Genomic DNA, 20296 nt, shown 5'->3' on the forward strand with positions numbered 1-20296 from the left:
TCCAAGCCATGACCTGAAATCATGGCTGAATCAGCCCCCCGCTGTATATGAGACCGAAACATCACAAACCACCTACCATTAACGTGCCGTCGATGCTTTGTGCATTCGCCTCGTGTTACAGAAAGACACAGTCTCCATGTTGGTGGTAAGAAACAGCCTTTAATGATTCAACTCAGTAGCTTTAATATCAAGAGCACTTGGAGGTTTAAGCGGAACGTTTACTGGTGTCAAACTCTGCAGCTTCGAGGGCAGTTGTCATTAGAGCGAGTCCCTTCGAACTGAACCCAGAGTGAGGATCCCGAGCCACAGTGAGAGAGAGGGAGAGAGAGGGAGGGTGAGAGAGAGGGAGAGACAGAGAGAGAGAGAGAGAGAGGGAGAGAGAGAGGGAGCGAGTGAGAGAGGGAGAGACGAGATGGGAGAATGATCCAGCTCACATCAGATCAGATGCTTATAATATTATCTAGATCTCCTCCTCGTATCGATCCCGCTATTTATCTCTATCTCCTCTCGCACGTCCGTCTTCCTTATCTATCTCTCCGTCTACTGTCTATCTCTCTCTATTTACTATGCTACTTGAGAGACGGAGAGAGAGGCTCGGCTCGGCCCGGACCACAGCAGATGATGTCAGGCCACAGAAACACAAGCTGCATTTCTGGAATAGCTGTGCAACACGTCGGCCGCCGCTGCACAGAGCGCAGCGTTACAACCTTCGTGTGATGCATCGTGACCTTTACAGAGTCGCTCAGTGAAAATTTCTGTCACATCTGCTCTCGATGCTTCAGGCATGAGCCCAGTCCCTTTTAACAGGAATACACAGCGACAGACTGGCTTCTTTTTATTGAGTAAGTGGCCGCTTCGGGCTTGATTGCCATGAACATCTGTTGTGCACAACACATAAGTATATGTGATACAGTAGAAGCGTTTGCAGACGAGGGGAGAGACTGCAGCTCGTCAAACTTCAAGTACGGGAAACAGACATTGTGTCATCGCCTCAGACCCCTGTCCTTCTGCTCACCTACATGTATGGACTTAATACTAAATGCTTCATCCGATCATCTGCTACTTTTCATATATGGCTTCACTTCTTTGGCGTTTTCTGCTAGTTGTGTTAGAAACATCTTTTCCTCCAGTGTCACGTTTATTAGAATGTTACATCACACGGGGGACACATTCATCAGGATGGGAGCTGAACTAAAGCTGTGAAGTAAACCTGCTGCTCAGTAATACTGACTTCTGTGATGATGTCATCAATGCTTCAATAAAAACTCAAACTCAATGCTGAACGAGGAGGAGCTGTTCCCTAAAGAGGCCGTGGGCGCCGCACAGGACGAGGACCCCTGTCCCATTCTCATTTGACTCAGTGGCAAGCTACTAAAGTAACTCCTGTAAATGTAATAGGAATGATAAATATATAGCACCATCTTTGTTGAAAATAAGAAAAAAAGGAAAAAATACCCAAAATTAAAACACGGAAACATGCAAATTCACAGAGTAGAAAAAGGACCAGATCCATGTTCCATGGCTGTGCTTCGTTAGCGGATGTCACCACTCCTTTAGTTGCTCTTCTACTTCTACACATGCACTCAAGCTTAATATACTTCAGGAAACTTTCTTCTGCGTTTTTTTACTTATTTTTTGGCAAAAACAAAAAGGGAAAAAAAGGAAAACACAACAAAAAAGCATGTAATTATTTGTCATTACAAACGAACACTGAGGCACTTAATGAGCAGAGCAACACAAAAACTATATACACATATGTAAAAAGTGTTATAAATAGGTTTTAAACCATAGATACTATATACATCCTTTGAGTGAGACAGTGTTGGTTGTTTGCATGTTGCTTTTTGGTATCTGCCCCCTGATGTGATCTGACGGCTCCGTGGCCACTGCTGCTCTATCTGTCAGAGTGGGTGACACCTGCGCAGACTGGGAGCACTGGGATGGAGCCACGGCTCATTCTCGCTTCCTTAAGATGACGTAGATGAGTCCGCTGACCAGCGCCAGCGGGAAGGCCACCCACGCCAGGATGTAGGAGTAGCCGAAGGAGTAGTTCCCGTTGACCCACTCCGGACTCATCACCGTGTAGATGATGGTGCCGCTCATCACGAACAGACCTGCGGGACGAGGACACAGCCAGAGTGAAGGCGGGTACTGTGGGGTTCTGTCCTCAGATCCGTGTCCTGGGCTCAACCCTGTCTCCAGGGAGACCCTGCCCACCTCCCTCGGCGCTGCCAGCCGTCCTGACATTTCAACTTGCATGGCTGGCAGCGTGCCCGGGCCGTTCCCGATAGGCTGAGTGGGCACCCGGGTGCCAGGCAATAGACCGGACCGACCCGGGCTGCCAGGAGGACACACAATGGGCCCGGCCAAAGGGCACGGGGAAAAGCGAAGCATTAAATAAACCATTAGCATGTGGCTCGTCTCCCGCTTCATTTCCTGCAGCGTGAGCGAGTGGGTTTCAGACATTGTGCGGTGTGTGTAATATCAGCGTGCAGCAGGTGCACGTGTGAGGCAGGACTCACTGGCGAGGATCTGGAAGGTTCCGGTGAGGAAGAAGCGTCCGCCCTTCTGCAAAGTGAAGAGCTGGCAGAAGAAGAGGACGAGAGACAGGCAGCTGAAGATGATGGACAGGATCATGACGGCCTGGACCGCTTGAATCCATTCTGAACGGAGGAGAGGGAGAGTGTTGTCCAGAACTGACCTATAAACATCATTTATATATTACATGGACCTAATGAGTGGAACAAATGGAAAGCAGGCGTCAGAGTGCGTGCTCTCACGGGCCGAGCCTCCGTCAGGTTACTTCTGGGAGCGTGTAATGGCTCCTAACAGTCGGACCTGGGTATCCTGTTCCTGAAAGCCTGGTGCCCCCTCATAACAGGACGCACGACTAAATGTGCCCTATTGATCGCTGCTGGTCTGGCTCGTAGGAGCCATTAAACCATTACCAGCCGAGGACCATCCGCTGCGTGCGATGCTTCTGGGTTCGTTTGTGCCACCGTGCCAGGAATCCCAGGACTTCCAAGCAGCTTCTATTTCTTGTCTAAAGGTTATGCATGCGGAGTCCGGCCTCTCGGGTTTCTGATCACTGCTCTATCCACGCTCCTCTACTCTGCAGCCGCTGCCGGGCGTGATTGTCGTTTGCTTCTGTGCGACTAAATTGTGTTTACATGTGACTGGGCTGCAGCGGTTGTTTATTGACGTTGTTGAATGAGCTAAATCAAAGGCGTGTTGTGGTTTTAATGGGAGGAACGTGTGCGTGCTGATGCAATGGGAGAGTCCTCCAACCACAGCAGCCTGCAAACAGGTCCGAATGCTGAAAGGCAGATAACGGTGTGATAGCGGTGCAGCTCCATGTCCGGATGGGACGAACGGGACACGATGCACGAACCCGGAGCTCGTTCACAGCAGACGCTGTGCCTCACAATGATCCTGTTCTCAGACAGTGCAGCGAACGTTCCATCGCCGTCCTATTATTAGAGCCCACCTATAAACAAGCCATGCATCACTGCCTTGTGCTAAACAGCCTCATCCTCCTTCCTTCCCTCGCTCCCTCGCTCCCTCCTTCCCTCCCTCCTTCCTTCCTTCGCTGGTCCGGGGTAGGAAACACGCGGTGACATGAGATCTGAATGTCACCGGCAGCGAATGTGAGTGGCGTTAAAGCGCTGCCGTGGGTTGTTCTGTGGGCCGACACCCAAAAATAAAACGCCCGCCCGCCCGCCCGCCGTGTTTATACATGTGGGGCCGGAGAACATTCCTCCAAAGATAAATTTAGAGCGAGTAAATTCTATGAAGTAACTTCACTGGATGCACAGAGCTGCGCACGTGATGACTGTGACACACACACTGTCACAACAGCCACTATTATTGTAACCAAGGCAACAACAATGCAAAACGCACAAGAAGCCTTAAAATAACCCATGACCGCGATTATGATTCACTTGACAGGGAAGTTGATGGCTCAGCACGTTTAGGGCCTTTTGTCCGGGGCTCGGCGCCGGCACCGTGCGGGTCCAGACCGCTATCTGCCATCTGCCCACAGCACACGCGCCGTCTTAAACAAACACTGTGCGTCAGAGCTCAAACAAAGCGGCTGTGCCATCGGACCTGGCACACACACACACACACACACACACACACACACACACACACAGCCGAGCCGGCCTCGTTCTAGACTGATGACATCACCCGCTGCAGGAGCACATTTGCTAGCAAAACAGTCCAAAGGCCCAGTGATGTCACACATCTGATGCCAAGTCATTCATTTTTGGGGCTGTGGAAATTATACTGTTTTTATTCTGAAAATCCTTGAATCCCCACAGTCTCGGAGAAACACTGAGCTGTCTGTTTCAGTGAATATCTGGACCTTTAGTTGTGGTGACCATCCCTGAAAACTATCGCTGGCCGCTGATCTGTCACTGGGTGTGACCCAGCATCAGCGTGCTATATTCTCCCTGCAGCCCCACCCCACATCCACAGCTCCCTCACCGTCGCTATGGACCTGAATATGGACATCACCCCACGACTATTTATACAGCCGCAGCCTATCAGCGAGGCCCAAAGCAGCCCGGCACTGCCACATTCTCTGCCCTAGATGGCACCAAAGTCCCAGAGGAGCGCGGCACACCCACGCCATCACCATAGTAAATGCTGGACATTAGTGAGTCATTCTTCAAAGCCTCCATCCTGAAAATACCCCAAAGCTCAGACTAATTACAGCTTCACGCCTCTGGGCAGCGCTAATTGCTGCGTTATTAGGATACAAACAGAGAGTTGAAGCTGCCTTGAGGCAAAGAGAAGCGTCTGACCTCCGGTTGATGCTGGATTACAGTCGGGTCCCAGACTGTCAGTAGTGCAGTTTCTCCAGAGGTCTGAGGAGCCGGCATCACCTGAAACCCACACCTGGTGTGATGGAAACAGTGGTCAGTTCATGTGTGGAGAGCAGCGACAAATGGATGGACGATCAATGAACAGGCCACGCATCATTATAATGAAATTATCAAATAATATATAATTATATTAACCAATGGGTTTTAACTCACGCTGACAATTGTTGACACAAACAGGAGAACCAGTGCAGCTACGTGCAGGAAGATGATTCCCAGTAGTAGAAGCAGCATCTTTCAGATGATCTGGAGTGAGAGAAGAGGACACGGTCAGTGTGTGTGTGTGTGTGTGTGTGTGTGTGTGTGTCACTGGTGAGACATGGGTGTGTCGCTGCAGCACGTTTAACACGCAGAGTATTTAGAGAACCCTGGTTCTGTTTCGTCTGGACCTGTCGCGCTCAGCTGATGTCGAGTTCACGGCGTGTAATGTGTTCATGTAGTAACTAACCCGTTATATTATGCAAAAGCACAATTTAAATGAGAAGCTTCGTCTAAAATCTCTTCAAAATTGAAATAAGCACGTTAACGACCGTTCTTCATATCAACCAAGCAGTTAATTTGATTTAACAGGATGACTTCTGAGCGACAAGCAGCCGATCCGTCGCGTCTGAGCGCGCAGTGAACGGGCGCCAGAGCGCGTTTCCAGCGGCTGCGCGCTCTGGGAACACAAGGAAGTTTAGAACGGACCGAAGTCCACTTACTCGGAGCGGAGCTCGTCGCTGTGTCCAAAAGGAGCAAAGAAGTGGTTCGCAAGAAGCAGAAGCAACGTTTCCCAGCGAGAGTCCGACAGCGGTAGTCCGTCCGTCCAAGCGTCGCCTCAGACTAGATTAACGCCGGCGCTGACGTTCTGTTATAAAGTGTCTCATTATGGAAGAACAACGCCCCGCGTGCGTCGTTGCGTCACGGAGTGACCCTCTGGTCCGGAGCCAGGCTTCCAGATATAGCGCAGCCGTGCGTAAAGGCGCACTGGGCTGTAGTACGCGTGTTGTGGCGCGGATGAAGTGGGAACCAGGAGCGACGTTGTGCTTCGAGGATCACGTTTAATGTGGGCTTCTCTGGCGCTTTTCACAGATTTGTAGATATGGACAGACTGACTGCGTGTTCATTAATTTCAGAGAAATTTGTTTCTCAACTGGATTAAAATCTGTTATGTGCATTGTAGTTTCTGCTATAATAAACATCCAAGCTGTGGTTTCCTGTGCATAGTTTGAGTGGAACTGTTGTTGGACTTTGTCCAAATTGGATAAAGGTCGCTTCCCTTTAACCTCACATTTGTTGTTACCGTGGCAACTGCCAACCCAAACACTGTGCTGTAGTAGCAGCGTTTTCCCCAGTGTATCATGACTCACACCATGTGTTAATGTGTGGACGGATGCACACATAGAGAGAGGGCTCTCCTCTGTCTGACTCATCGTCTCCAGTCCCACTCTGCACACAGCGTTGGTTTGAATGCGGCCGCTGCAATGAGTGGAATGTACAGATCCATATGTAGGTGACTTCTGTGGATCTGACGGCCTCATCACGGACAGAGCCTGGAAACAGGATGAAGTCAGAATTCCAGGCTTGATGGATGGCGCATTTCCCCAACGTCAGCAGACGTGGACAGGGGCTCAGGAGCTGCATGACCTCAGATGCCCTCTGTCAACAAGCCTTATCTGCTCCTTGTGTTTCACACACTCGCGTGACAGCGGAGCTGCTGTTGCTTTTATGTCACGGCACACGACCACATCACAGCCGTGAGCGGCTGCTCCGTGATCACAGCCTGTGGCCTCGTCGGCTGCAGCCGCAGAGGTCCTTGTGTTTGCAGAGGATGTCCGTTTTGTGTTGAACCCAGAGATCAGGTGGTTTACAGCGACTCCTGTTGAGACCCGTCCCTTATATGTCTATGTTTGTAAAAGTCTGACAGTCAGTGGGATGACACGTCTAATGGATCCAAAGCCGGCGCTGACGCCAGAGTCACATAACAAGCGTTTCAGGGGAGATACGGAGCGAAGCAGCGTGTAGAACAGCGTCTGACAGCTCACCTTATGTTATGAGACTATTTACCAAAGCCACAGGACCTGGAGAGCGGAGTTACTCATGGTTATGGTGAATTATGACTCCACAGCGGACGGTCCTACAGGTCAGACCTGCAGCACCAGGCCTCAGCCGGTCCCGGTGCCGGTGCCGGTGCTGGTCAAAGGTGGATTGGACTGATCCAGTCGTTGGTCGTGAGGTGCTGTTATCTGTGTGTCAGTAGGACTTGGACCGGACCTCTCTCCACTGGCACCTGTGTTCACACTATGGGAAAAACTACTGTTTGTCCTTTTAGCAGTTTATGCAGCATTACGTGTAAAGCTACTATGATCCATGTTATTGCCGTAACCATGGCAACGGCGACCACATGATAATAGTCTCATATGTTCCCTGGCGTCATTTCGTTCATAAATGGGGAAGACAGGATGCAGAGCGGACAAAACGTGTGTGTGCATGAGCTCACTCCCTCGTCTCCTCGTATCGTCCAGTCGTGAAGTCCTCACCGCACTATGATTCAGCAGAACGGCTGCAGCAGCGTGTGACTGGCACCAGCAGGGAGGCGCTGCACTCGGCCGGAGGCCGGGCTCAGCGCAGATGCACTGATCAACATGCTGAATGCCGGTGTGGCCGTTGGGATGGTGAACCACAGAAGGCCACGCATCTTATCAGCCGCTCCGCTGCTTCCTCTGGTGAGCAGCCGCGTGACTCCACGGCTTCCTGCCCGCGTCTCCTTATTGCTTTCACTGACTTATAGCCTCAGAAAGACTCAGCAGCCCAACAATGGAGCAGCGGGAGAAAAGAGCCTCTGGAGAAAAGTCCGAGTTTGGAAGCGCTCCAAAAGCCACAGGAAGAGCTGGTTCCCATGAATCTGCGCGTTCTGTTCAAACAGTGGCCGTAGTAAAAGCAGTGATGCTCTGACAGCAGCACTTGTGACCCAGACACAGTTCTCTTTGTAAATGTGGAGTTTTATTCTTGGCTTTTTCCTGTTAAGCAGCGTAACACAGCCAGGACAAGGCACAAGGAGCGTTTTAGAGCTCGGCCCTGATGACCCCTGGAACCACATGAGTGCTGGTCACGCGGTTCGAGGAGGTCAGGGTGCAGAGATAAAACCGGTCCAACCAGGAGACAGCTGCGTGTGCTGTTACTTCTGCTGCTTCTGTGCACGATGACAACGCGAGCCCATGAATCAACGACTTCTCTAATGAAAGAGCTGTGACGACTTTCTAACGTTGCAGTTTGCAGAGTCTGATGCGCCCCCTAGAGGCCACAATGCAGGAGGAATCAATAGAAATTCAATTAGATGCCAAGCAGATTACAGTTATACTAATATTATCTGATTGGAACTGTCTCCGTGCACATTCTGTCTGAGTCTGTAATTACAGAGTACAGAGTAGAACAGAGTCAGCTCTTCAGTGTGGCATGAAACACAGAATAACCCGGGTGAGGGCGTCTATAACAAGAGAAGGTGTTAAAAATACCCTGCCCGTACGTTCCCACTGCATTCCCCACATGGAGGAGGCCTATTTGTGTCTGTGGGAGAGACCCCGGCCTGGAGCAGGTGAAGGGGAGGAGCCTGGCTGCTGTCAGTTTAATTACAAGGTGACGAGAGTAGTGGAGCTGAGCAGCAGGAATGCGCTGGTTCCACACACACAAACCCTCACACGCCGTGTTTGCAGAGCGGCTGTTGACCAGCAGCACGTTTGTCTTTGGGGCGGATTCGGGGTCAACTTTCAGGCCTGGGTTCCACGTTGGAGCACTTATCGCTAGCATTGATCGTCTGCAGAACCGCTGCTGCTGCTTCTGCTGCGCCTTGTTTCACCTGGAAGCATGAGCTGCACATGTTCCTGCAGCGGAGGAGGTGGGAGGAGCAGGGATCCAACACAATGCTGCTGATCTCTTTGGAGCTGCAGGCGCTCACTCCTCAGCGAAGCCGCAGGTCATGAGGGCGTCGTGACAGTGTTCACGGCCTCGTTCACTGAATCACATGAAATCCGCGCCCGCGGCGCTTTCCCGTCGGGCGAAGGTGACGTGTGTTTGCGCTGCTCAAGTCGTTTGTTTGGAGATTAGTGTCACGTGTGAACAGGAGAGCTGTTTGCTCTTCACTGGAACGCGACGTCGGGACGAACAGAGCAAATACAAGACAAAGCAATGAGTGTTGGTTAAAGCAGTTTAATCATTGTAATTGTTTTTTCTGTTTTGTGTGCATTCAGTAAATCAAGCCACTGGTTAAAACCACCCACACCATTAAAACCATCACAGCAGTAGAAGCCTAGGCGTAGCCCACCAGGCGCGGCATGCTGGGAAAGCTCTTGCGTATGCTCATGCAGCGCTCCTGGTCCAGGAACAGCGAGTTGGCCTTGATGGACAGGTCGTGCTCCAGGCTGACTTTGGCCTTCACCAGGATCTGCAGGGCGCCCTCCGCCTCCCTCAGACGCTCCTGCAGCTTATGGATGGTGTCCTCGATCTCCCTCACCTCACCCACGAGCCTGAAGGAGGAGGAAGCGCAGCTCTGAGACAGTGAAGGACACCAGGGAGAAGCTGGTGGATCCCTTCACCTGTGGTGGGGGTTGTCCCTGCAGAGCTCCACGTTGGGCCTGCGCGTCCTCTCCTCCAGCCTGGTCTGGGCCACCTTCAGCGGGTTCTCCTTGTCTCTCAGGGCCTTTTTCAGAGACTCGATCAGCATCTCGGTCTGGAAGATCTCCTGCAGAGTCTGGACACAGCGATGGTCTGTCAGAGAGGTGGTCTCTGTGCACAGTGCTCCGCTCTGTCCAAACCCATCCCATGTAATTGGATTCAAACAAATCACGTCTCCTCACAGCCGACAGAGGCTGGGCTTTATTAAGGGCTGCGTGTCTCGTATTACAGCTGTTGTCTGTGTTCAAACCCATTCGACAGCTGACACGCACTCAAAGTGTAACCTGCAGCAATTAACAGGAGAACAATGAGACCTCGGCTCCAGCGACGGAAGGAGCGTCCGTTACAGCTTCTCTATTAGAAAAGGAGGTTTACAGCTGGACAGGCTGCTGCTAGAAAGAGCAGGGTTCCAACACATGATCACATAATAGGAAGCAAATGAAGTTAACCGAGTTCAGAAGGCCACAAGCTGCTCGGCGTTCCACCTGTACGCAGTAAAACAGAGCGGCCACTAGGGGGCGCCTGCCAGGAACAGCCCACCTTGGCCAGGTGGGTCTGCAGGCTGCTCTTTGCATCCGCCGTCTCTGAGATGCGGTTGGTGAAGGCCACGTTGACGCTGTTGAACTGGGTCCACATCTCGTTGGACGTGGTGCTCAGCAGGATCTCTATCTCGTCCCTGAGCTTGTGGGACGCGGCCCGTTGGCTCTGGGACTGCAGGATGTTGTCGTCTGTGAACCTGGACCATGAGTCCGGCACAGACAGCCTGGACAAACAGAATCACATCACCTTAAGGTACGTGGGCTTTGATCCGCTGTTCATGGTTCCCAGAGGATGAACTCCTCGTAACTTGGCTGGTTTTTGGTCACTTTTCAGGAACGTGTCAAAGTTCTACTCACGCCGGGTCGAGCCGGTCGATCCCTCGGTAATAGCTGATCCCGTCCGACGTGTTCCTCAGATGGTGACACCTGTCGTCGATCCTCTGAGCGTTCACTTTGTCGCTCATGTCTCTTTCTAGCTCGTGCTGCGCTGCTCGGTTGGCGCTGACACAAAAACCAAAGCGTCAAACGCTTTTGCTTCTTATCATTTGACTAAATAATTCATTTCTAGCTTACGCAAGCTGAGCAACAGCTCGGTCGAGGTGCCTCCTCATCCTTTCCTGACACGACTTGATGACTTCCACTTCCTTGTTGAAAGATGAGGCAGATGTAATCGTCACATTTCCTCCGTAACACATTTAGTGGTGCGGCTTCAACAGTACCTTGATCAGATCTTTCTCCACGTGATCATGTACCAGATCGATGGATATCCGCTTCTCTCTGTGGTACAAACACTCTTGAGACACCTATTGGCAGATTGATGGTGACTGAGTCAGGTTTAAATGCTTCAATGAGACATTGTAATCAATGACGACAACGTTCGAGGCGGTAAACTGACGTTAACGGTGCAGCTACTGGGAACGTATGACCTCCCGCTACGTGATATTAGCCCAGGAAGGCGTCATCTGATCTCTAGTCAGATTCATCTCACTCGCACGTCCCGACACAGATGAGCAGAGCTGCTCTTACATGCGACTTAGGTGATCTAATTAAGGCTTCACTCAGCGGGAGCAGGTACTGTTGCGGCAGCGTAACCAGGAGCCCGAGTCTCGCTACAGATACTGTGACACATCGTGCATGAACAATGACACGGACACAATGGTCTTAAACCCGAAGGCCGCTGCGTTGGTTGCTTTGGGAGCAGAATCATTGCTGTGACCAGAGTCTGGTCCTCACCTGAAGGGGCCCCTCCGTCTCGGCCAGGGCTCGGTCCAGCCTCCTCTTGACCTCGGTCAGAGCTGCGATCTCTGTCACCATGCTGTCGATCTCGTGGCTCAGCTCAGACTTCCAGAACACAATGTCGTTGAGCCGCTCGCCGATGTTCTTGCTGGTGCTCTCCTGAGTCCGTCTGGTCAGCTGCTCCTTGTCCTGCATCAGTCTAATCGTGTCCTTCCTGAGGCGCTCTGCGCTTTTCCGGGACGATTCGGATTCCCTGTAGTTGTTCTGGTTGGACTTGTGCCAGTCCTCGGGCGTGTAGCGGGTGGTCAGCGCTGTCCTGTTGGATGGATAGAACATGGTCTTGGCCCGGGCCAGGTCCAGGTTCTCTCGCTGTAAGGAGGCGGCGGTCGGGACCAGGCTGCTGCTCTTGTAGTAGCTGTTGGTCCTCCACAGGTTGGCACTGGGGTTCATGAGCAAGGCAGGCTGGGTGCCGCGGTAGCTGGAGGCCATGGTGGAGATGGCGGGGAGGAAGTGGCTGGTCTTTGGCCGAGCATACGTGGCCGTCAGGGTGGATCCGATCAGCTCCATCTTCGCCTTGGTACCACTGGATTCAATGCATAAACAGTGGTCTCAACATGTTAGTAACAAGGAATCACCAGGAGAGTGAGAAAACCTGATGGAACAGTCTTACCGAGCTATTTTCCTTCACTGCTCCGATCCGACAAGCTCTCGGCCGTGTTTACCTGGAAATGAGCTCAACAACACGCTAAAGGTGAACTGACATGCATAATGGATTCATTCACAGAGCCAGCCAATGGTGCTTCAGCCGCGGGCTGCAGGAGTTGGCCTGTCCAAGATTTCTGTTGACACACAAGCAGTTGCCATAGGTTACAGCAACGCGCTGCCTGGATTTTCAAATTAATGGTACGCAGGTGCTTTTACTTTGTTTAAGTGCACGGAAGATCTCAACATGTTGTCACACTGTAAACGAGCTCTTAGCTCAACTTGGAACAAGCTTGTTTCAGCTTTCTCTTATCAGGCAGGCGTTTGTAGGATAATGATATAATTCCATATGTTGGTATCGTGACCCTTCATATGTGCTGTGACTTTGTTGGCTTTGCTGTTGTTCTGTACTTTCCTGACTTACCTGTGATAAAAGTCAAGTGGCTTGAAAAGCTAAATTTAACCTAATCATGAGAAGGAAAGTAACATTTCTGCCACCATTAGAAGTCAAGGCGCAGAGTAGCGTCGCTCACATACCTGGCATGTTTTCTTAGAAGGAATCTGAGCTTTGTCTTGGAGTCCAGTCGGTCTCCAGGCAGCATCAGGTGGCACCGCGCCGCCACCCCACCCTGAGGAGGCAGCTCTGGATGGATTACAGCAGCCTGTTGAATGATTCATGCCACAGGAAGAGTCCACATGAACCTCGGCAGCGCAGAATAATAATCTGCGTTGTGTTACCGACCAGTCGGAATGCGGATCATTTACACTAATGTGTTGTGAAGGGGTCGGGCCGGACAGACGATAGCCCCGTTTCCACTACACAGCAGTGGACACAGCAGTGGACACAGCAGTAGCCAGGAGTCACTGAGCGTCTCTGTCGTAGAGGAAACACAAGAAAAATGAACCCCAATCATTAAATATGTTGGTGCTTTTATTAGAGCTGCTCTAAACTTTGGCTATAAAACCTCACCAGCAGCAGATGCTGATGCTTTCTACCTCCTCAGCCTCAGGGCTGTGCTTCCCATGGGCCCTGTGTTCTGTTTGCTGCTTTTCTGCCACCAGCCAATCGGGGCAGATGGCCGCCCGACCTGAGCCTGGATCAAAACCAAGCACACAGGCCATGGCTCTGATGCTAGGTGGAGCTTGAGGCGTTCCTCAGGGCGTGGACGGCTTCAAACGGGCCGATCGCGTGCCCTGTTTTGCACCTTGTCGTCAGGCTACTATTGTCGTAAACATGGGCCTTTGGATTTAGAATGGAACGACGCGCCCTGGCCCCACCCCTGCGGCCTGTAGCATCACTTAACATGGCCAGGTTGAAGAAGGCCAAGCTGCCCTGACCTCAGCCGCTATAAATACCTCCCAGAGACGCACAGAGCGCGAGCCCTCGTATGAGATTCCCGTCCTGCACGGAGGCGCTGGAAAAGTGCTTCCCGGCCGTTCTCCCAGCGGCCTCAGAACGTGAGGAAACATTAGACGGGCCTATATATATGCCTGCCTGCGGCCCGTGGGGGAGTGTTGTGAATTGCTGCATAGTGGAGATGTCTGAGGGAGCAGGCGCGCTGTCACCTCCACTTAGACAGCAGCAGCGATGCTCTCAGGAAGGACTGCACGTTTTCATGCTCGTTGCTGACCGCTGGCAACAACAGACAGGAGGTCTGAAACATTCCCACCCAGTGAAAACACGCCCACATCCATTCCCTCTGCGGCTGCTGGTGTTTTCGCCACCCACCGCTTTCTCTGACTTCTTCCTGTTTGACTGCTCACGCCACTGCAAGGTTTCCTGTTTTAAATCCTGTGCTCGGTCGCTCGCTCGCTCGCTCGCCCGCTCGCACGTCTGCCTGCATCGCTCGGGCCGACTCCACGGCATCAGATTCCTCTCATGAATTGTGCATGGAGCCGTCTATGAGGAGGACGGCCACACCAGGAGAGGAGCAGGGGATGAGATGAACCATTAAACCCAATGACAGTATTAGTGTCCCCTGCTGGGAAAATCACAGATGGCTCTGGGCTGCTCAGTGTGGCCTGACTGTTTACTCTGGGAGCCATGATATTCCTCTCGCTCCTATTTTTTCCATCTGACTTTAATAAAAAGCTAAATCGTTGCAGCGAAGCAGCAGAAATGCAATAAAATCTCTCCGTACGCATTGCAATTTCATTTTATTGGGACTGCGGCTGCCAGTTAAGCGTTTAGGCCCAAAAAAGGCTTTAAATGAAAGTGCTGTGTCAGTAATAATTCAATTAGCTTCAAAGCTGCTCCATTAAAACGAGGGAGCTGGGTTGTTTTACAGCAGATTTAATTAGGGTGCCGCTGGTGATTACTGCTTTAAGTGTAACTAAGTATAATAAAAGTATCGTTGATTAATTGTCAGCACTTGATGAGTCTGAGCCAAACATCTGGCTCGTCCACAGACACGTGCTGTGTTTCCACCTGCAGCCTGTCTGCGTGTTTGCGTGGGGTTGCACGGTAACTACCGAGGCCTCTATTATATTACCTGCACAAAGGAGGCAAATGGAGGCTGAATTAGATCCTGAGACGGAGCAGCAGAGGCAGACAGACAGGCCGGCAGCGGGCTCTTTATGGCCCTGTGTGAAGTCGCTCTGTGAAAACCCACTGATTTATCTCTCCAGAATTAGCTCTGCTCATTGTTTTCGGTTGCTCTCTCTTCACAACGCCTCTTAAATCGCTCATGCAGCCATTAAACGTAATGGGCGCCGGCTTTCTGCTGCTTGACATGGACTCCAGCTTGTGCTGCATCACTTCCAAAGTGCCCAGAGTGGTCGGCGGAGCGCTGAGTGATGCAGACGTGGCTGCGGGTCGGCCGCTCTCGGACGCGGCCTCCGCTCCGCGATGGAGGCTCTCAGGCCAGACTTGCAGTGGGACGCGGGGCATGAATGCAGGGCTTTGTCCCCTCCGTGGTCATCACATTCCACTGGAGCCACTGTGCGGCGCGGAGGAGAGGGCGGCCGAGGGGAGGCCTGGAGACAAAACGGAGCACAGGGCCCAGATGCTTGAGGCTGCGTGACATTATGTGTCCTCTCACGGAGTCTGAAGAGGCTGCCGAGGTTCCATGAATGTGTGGTTGTTTAGACGGAGCGAAGGGCAGCACCTCCGCTGCACAAACGCAGGAAGGGCTCCACACAATAGAAACGATAGGAAGCTCCGTGAATCGTGTTTCTATCCTCATCCAGGGTCCGACTCGTAGTATCTCTGATTCCAGTCGGTCCAGTCGGCTATTTTTGGCCAAATGTTTATCGTGTTTCCGTGCTGACTCAGTGCGTGTTGCTCTCACTCCCCAAATTAGGAGAAACGCAGCCTGTGCTTGTTGAGGACGGACATGAATGACTAAAACCTCAGATGGTTTCGCGCTGACTCACGGCCGAGCGCGTCGTGGTCAGATGAGTGAGGCCCGGTCCACATGTGGCGCCGCTTCCTCCAGCGCCTGGTGATTGTTCCATTTGCTCACTTCTTTCAGCCACTGTGGCTGTTGATGGGAGACTGTGCATCGAGCTGAGCGTCAGGACAGGAAGTTCTGGTGTCAGACGGAGGAACCAGTTCTGTTTCTGGGCCTGGCTTTCGTTTTCATTCTGTCGTTGTTGCTGTCGTTGCCTGTAAACAGATGCAGCGCGTCTCCCTGACTTCTGCATCTCACACGGGCCAGGATTCAGATTTACTGCTCCGAGGCGGACAAAGGCATTTAAAACTGGAGGAATTTTCCAGCCCGTTTCTCTCCCTCACTCTCTGAAATGCCAGCAGCTTCGTGTTGTCAGCTCCTCGCAGCCTGTCAAACGCTTGCAGTTGTCCTAAACTTGGACGCAGGCAGAAGGAGGCGATTGTCAGATTTGAGCCATTTTTCCTGGCACTTCAAGTGTCTCCTAGAGACGCAGCTGCAAGTCTTAATGTCATAATGTGAAGGTTTGCATCCATCAAGGATGTGGAGACATTTACTGCTGGGAAACGTGTTCTCTGTGACGCCGCGTCTCACTAGTTCAGTGTAATGCTCTCATTCTAACTGGGATGTTTATGTCTCCGGCTGTATGTTGAGCTATGGGTTGAGCTCTGCTGGTTCTGTGTGGACAGGACGGGCCTCAGCAGCTGGGAATGCACACTGACCTCCGTGGGCGGAGCCGGCGTCAATAAAAGTGAGGTCACAAATAAAGGTCAGACCTTCTGCTCTGTGTCCGAGCGTCTGCGTCCTCCTGTATAACACCTATCAGGCCTTTCTCACTATTTCAGGGTCTCTGTGTTTGTGCAGCTCTGGTTCTGTGCTCCCGACCCGACTGGATGTTACTGGCTCGTTCCTGCTCTTTTGCCCACAGAGCTGATGCTGGATGCTGCGTGGGTCTGGACTTCAGCCTCCTCCCCCTGGAGCTGCAGGAAACAAAGCAGGGGAGCGCTGCACATTGAGACCCTGCCTATAACTGTAATGGTTAAAGATTGATGAACTAACTGCCTCATTAGCCGGGACTCTGCTCCCCGAGCAGAGGAGGCAGCATAGCGCTGACTGTCTGCTGAGCCCAACAAAGAGCCGCTGTGTCTCACAGACACAGATCCGAACCCCCGCTGTGCTTCTGTCTACAGGAACCCACCCAGCGGGCGCCCACCGCGCACATTGATAAAATACCAGCATCCCACGTCAGTATTAAAACGCTGCTGTAGAAACGAGCGACTTCAAACCAGCGGGAGAGCTTTTTAAAGTTCTTTCAGTGTGTGCTTAGCGGCATAATATCGATCCAGTGAGCATCCAGTGGGTGAGTCCTGTGGGACCGAGTCCTGTGGGACCGAGTCCTGTGGGACCGAGTCCTGTGGGGTGAATCCTGTGGGGGGAGTCCTGTGGGGTGAGTCCTGTGGGGGGAGTCCTGTGGGGGTGAGTTTGCGGGAGGAGTTGGGCACAGGGAGGAAGAGAGTCAGGAATCCTCAAAGTGAAAGAGAAGAGTACGATGAGGAAGTCAGAAGCTGAGTGGTGCTCACTGCTGCCCCCTACAGGTTTATGTGGAGGAGGATTGGTTGATTGAGTTAGTCTGGTCACTTGATTGAGTCAGGGTTCTGGCTGCTATGATCACTGTCTCAATAATGAGGATCAGTCACATCCGCAGTTTTAACGAACGTTACATGTTTTTAATTTAATTGCAGCTGAAATGTCTGTGGTCCACTTTGATCCAGTGCTTCACACGTTTCCAACCAGTGTATAACATGTAATGGCATCACAGCAGCTACAGTCTAGCCTGATGGGCCTCAGAGGATGCGTGTTCACCTTTAGTCATTTACAGTGAAACACAGCTCAGACCGGCTCCAACATCATGATGCTGCTGCTGCTGTGTTAAAAGTCTAAAAATAGAAGCGCTGCATGTTTTATTCGCAGCTGAGGACAGAAGATTGGAAACTTTGCTGGACGGATGGTGGCCGTGGTCGGAGCTGCAGCAGATGTGTGTAAAGTGAGAGCAATTCTCTTGTGCCCTTGCGACCTCTCGTGCTCCCGCTGCTCGACATTCGCTTTGAACTCAACCCCGTCGTCACACGCCTGTTTCTGCTGCGTCTCCGTGAGAGCGGAGGCGTTTCTGAATCTGGCTGCTCCGCGCTGAACGCCAGCGGTGCAGGGAATGCTCTGCCTCTGGTGGGCACCGGTTCTGCTAACGGCCGAGGCATGTGGAGCATGCCTGCAGGGTGGGCCCGCGTCTATAAATACAGCCCCCCGCGGAGCCGCCGCCGCCGCCGCCGCCGCCGCCGCCGCGCGGGTGAAGCTGCGTGAAGACGAGCCCGCGCCGGCGGCCGTACTTATATGAGCATGTGTGGACCAGCGCATCGTTACGTTCCACACCTTGTAAATAGCTTTTCCTCACCAGGATGTCGGTGACCTTTTGACCTTTTGCTGTGCAGCAGGAATGCGCAGGCTTTGACCTTTGACACCTCTGGGCAGAGTTCGGCACTAACCACCTGCAGATTTATTAAATACCTGAGATACGCTGAAACCCAGCGAGCATCCATTACTCATGTGTCACGCGGGTTTACTGCACAGTGGAGTAGAATCCTATTATAGCGCAGACCGTAGTTTATTATTGTGCAGAATGAAACTTGACTCGCGCTATCGCTTCACTAAGGCTCAGCCTCAGACTCCCATCCAACATCCAGTCATTCAAACGCGAAGCGGCTCGTGACTGCGACGCTCCTCAACATGAGGCCACTCTTCCTGTTTTCCAACTGCGACTTCGCACTTGACGGCCTTTTTCCACGCTAGGACGGAGCAGGCGGCGGTTTCCTGAATGACTTAATGGATCGTTAGGTCGCGACCGCTGCCAGTCAACACGGGGCCTGTTGTAAGTAAATGTTGTGGTTATTGAATACAGACCAGACACAGAACAAACAGAAACACAAGCCGCTTCTTCATTTGAGGGGCGTGTGAGGGGTTCGAGGGGGTGTCTCGTTAACTGGGTGCAGATGATGGAGCAGTGGTATCCGTCCGGCTCTTCCCTCCTGTGCTTTGCATTTCCAGTCAGAGCGCGGGAATGTGGGGCCACGCCTGTGTTTCCTCTAAATACCTCGGGCCTCCTCTCCACCCACTTCCAGGGCAGAGACGGGGCCGTCCCTGCGAGCAGCTCGTGGGGAAGGAAGTGAACTCCCTCCACCCAGTACGAGTCCGGTCCCCCCTCGGCTGACGGCACCGTGCATCTGCCCCCCCACGGCAGCAGGATGCTGGGAGTCCACGCGACCTCACACCCCGTCTTATCGGCCACATCTGTGGTGGGTGAAGTGCTTCCAACACATCCACAGGTTCCCCTGGTCCGTTCAGAGTGGACTTTAACAGCGTGTTTGTGCTTTTACTTCACCAGCTGCTGGTTCTGGCTCCGCGTGTCACATCTGTTAGCGTTGACAGGTCCTGAGTCTGCTGTTTGCACAGGAGATGGATCCACAGCGCTGGTCTGAAGAGGTGCATGGTTCCTGGAAGGCCCAGACAGCTGTTCACATCTGCACCCGCTTTTACATTAGACACTGTTTATGACATGTTAATGGACGTTAAATTGATTGGAGTCAATTAATTAACTAAAGGTGTGTTTTGTTCTTCTCCTTCTTGTTTCACTCTCATTACTGATCATCATTTACATGAATAAATTCCCCTCTGTCACATTTAGTAAATTCACACAAATACGTCTAAAACTGCTCGGTTTTTGGCTTTGGAAGAAAGACATGTCTCCACAGACTCACAAAGGCCCAAACTCACGGCCAGTCTCTGCAGATTGTTGTTATTTCTGTGCTTCTCTCTGCTGCTTGTTTGTGAAAACCATTTCTCCTCATTACAGGATAAAGTGATGGATTACAAGGAGCCTGCGTCTGCTCAGACTAAACAAGATGGAATGATGGCTGCTGAGGCTCCTACTGTTTGTTTGAAGGTATGTTTAGTTGACGCTGCATTCGAGGCCCCAAGTATGACTGTAAAAACAAACGACATGTAAACACAACATAAAAACTTTGCAGACGTGTAACGTTAGGTGAGAATCAGCAGGACGGAGGAGCTGCTGTACAGATGCAATGGCGCCATCTAGTGGTTATGAATAGACATTGCACATACAGCATAGATTTCACTGATACATGACACATACATGACACATTCATACACTAGTGCTGCCTCTGGTCTTCACACTTTGTAACAGGACCTACTAATAAACACTCAGTAAAGGTATTTAAGGAGGACCGGTGAGATTCTTAATATCTGCATTGCTTTTAATTCATTATCTGCTTTTGTTGAGTACATGGCTCGTAGTGTGTTTGAAGGAGATGCCGTGTATGAATGTACAGACATTCATCTCCCTATGAGATACTTCCTCTGTTGGCAGGAAACAGAGTGATCCATGTGCTGCGGTGGTGAGTCACCGCTCTCATGCAGCCATTTGTCCTCCTCCAGACGCCGACTGAAACAAAGGGGGATTACTGGGAGAAATCCGCTTAGCTGTCTGTGTGAAATCACTTATTGTGTAAATGACAAGTTAAAAGAGTGGGATATTAATCTTAATGGCCATTAGGAAACGTCTGCTGGCTTCACTTCCATACGCAGGGCAATAAAAACGTGTTGTTTATGAAGCTGACATAGGTTTGGTGAGATGAGGTTGGGCCTCCTGGGGAGAGCCATCACATAAAGGTGACGGATGTGTCAGGATGCACACAGCTCTCAGCACACGTTCCCATCTGTGCTGTTTTTACATTTGGGGCCGATGAGGATTGAAAAGCTGTAGTTTGCGATAAAGACCTGTGGCAGGGATCAGGGTGAGCCCAGGGGTTTGCAGGATGCCCAG

At 51.8% G+C, this 20296-nt stretch overlaps 2 protein-coding genes across 4 annotated transcripts; both read right to left on the bottom strand.

Moving 5' to 3' along the window:
• Nucleotides 1-822: 822 nt before the first annotated feature.
• Nucleotides 823-5750, bottom strand: pmp22b (peripheral myelin protein 22b). Its single transcript, XM_029134337.3, has 5 exons — nt 5588-5750; nt 5043-5132; nt 4809-4902; nt 2523-2663; nt 823-2114 (listed from the first exon to the last, which is right to left on the bottom strand). The coding sequence occupies exons 2-5, from the start codon at nt 5118-5120 to the stop codon at nt 1954-1956; spliced, it is 474 nt and encodes a 157-aa protein (XP_028990170.1). The 5' UTR covers nt 5121-5132; nt 5588-5750; the 3' UTR covers nt 823-1953.
• Nucleotides 5751-9061: 3311 nt separating this feature from the next.
• On the bottom strand, nt 9062-17691 carry tekt3 (tektin 3). 3 transcript variants are annotated; one of them, XM_029134267.3, is made up of 11 exons: nt 12984-17691; nt 12779-12887; nt 12551-12675; nt 11982-12150; nt 11309-11894; nt 10795-10878; nt 10649-10719; nt 10433-10576; nt 10077-10299; nt 9458-9612; nt 9062-9388 (listed from the first exon to the last, which is right to left on the bottom strand). In XM_029134267.3, the coding sequence occupies exons 5-11, from the start codon at nt 11876-11878 to the stop codon at nt 9172-9174; spliced, it is 1464 nt and encodes a 487-aa protein (XP_028990100.1). In that variant the 5' UTR covers nt 11879-11894; nt 11982-12150; nt 12551-12675; nt 12779-12887; nt 12984-17691; the 3' UTR covers nt 9062-9171. The 3 variants fall into 3 exon arrangements, with proteins under 3 accessions (XP_028990100.1, XP_028990099.1, XP_055360436.1); XM_029134266.3 differs by having other exon boundaries at nt 12779-17691; XM_055504461.1 differs by lacking the exons at nt 12779-12887; nt 12984-17691 and having other exon boundaries at nt 12551-12731.
• Nucleotides 17692-20296: the final 2605 nt, after the last annotated feature.

Source organism: Betta splendens, chromosome 19 (assembly GCF_900634795.4).
Source record: "Betta splendens chromosome 19, fBetSpl5.4, whole genome shotgun sequence".
In the NCBI taxonomy this organism is placed as follows: domain Eukaryota; kingdom Metazoa; phylum Chordata; class Actinopteri; order Anabantiformes; family Osphronemidae; genus Betta; species Betta splendens.

Bases quoted from the DNA above. Each gene is read 5' to 3' on its own strand.
- tekt3 (XM_029134267.3), bottom strand. From the start codon at position 11,878: ATGGAGCTGATCGGATCCACCCTGACGGCCACGTATGCTCGGCCAAAG. The intron at 9,613-10,076 runs GTGGGCTGTTCC...CGCTGTGTCCAG, and splicing joins TGCAGACCCACCTGGCCAAG to ACTCTGCAGGAGATCTTCCA. The intron at 9,389-9,457 runs GTGAAGGGATCC...CTCCTCCTTCAG, and splicing joins AGGGACAACCCCCACCACAG to GCTCGTGGGTGAGGTGAGGG.
- pmp22b (XM_029134337.3), bottom strand. From the start codon at position 5,120: ATGCTGCTTCTACTACTGGGAATCATCTTCCTGCACGTAGCTGCACTG. The intron at 4,903-5,042 runs GTGAGTTAAAAC...CCATCACACCAG, and splicing joins TTGTGTCAACAATTGTCAGC to GTGTGGGTTTCAGGTGATGC. The intron at 2,664-4,808 runs GTCAGACGCTTC...TCCTCCGTTCAG, and splicing joins TAATCCAGCATCAACCGGAG to AATGGATTCAAGCGGTCCAG.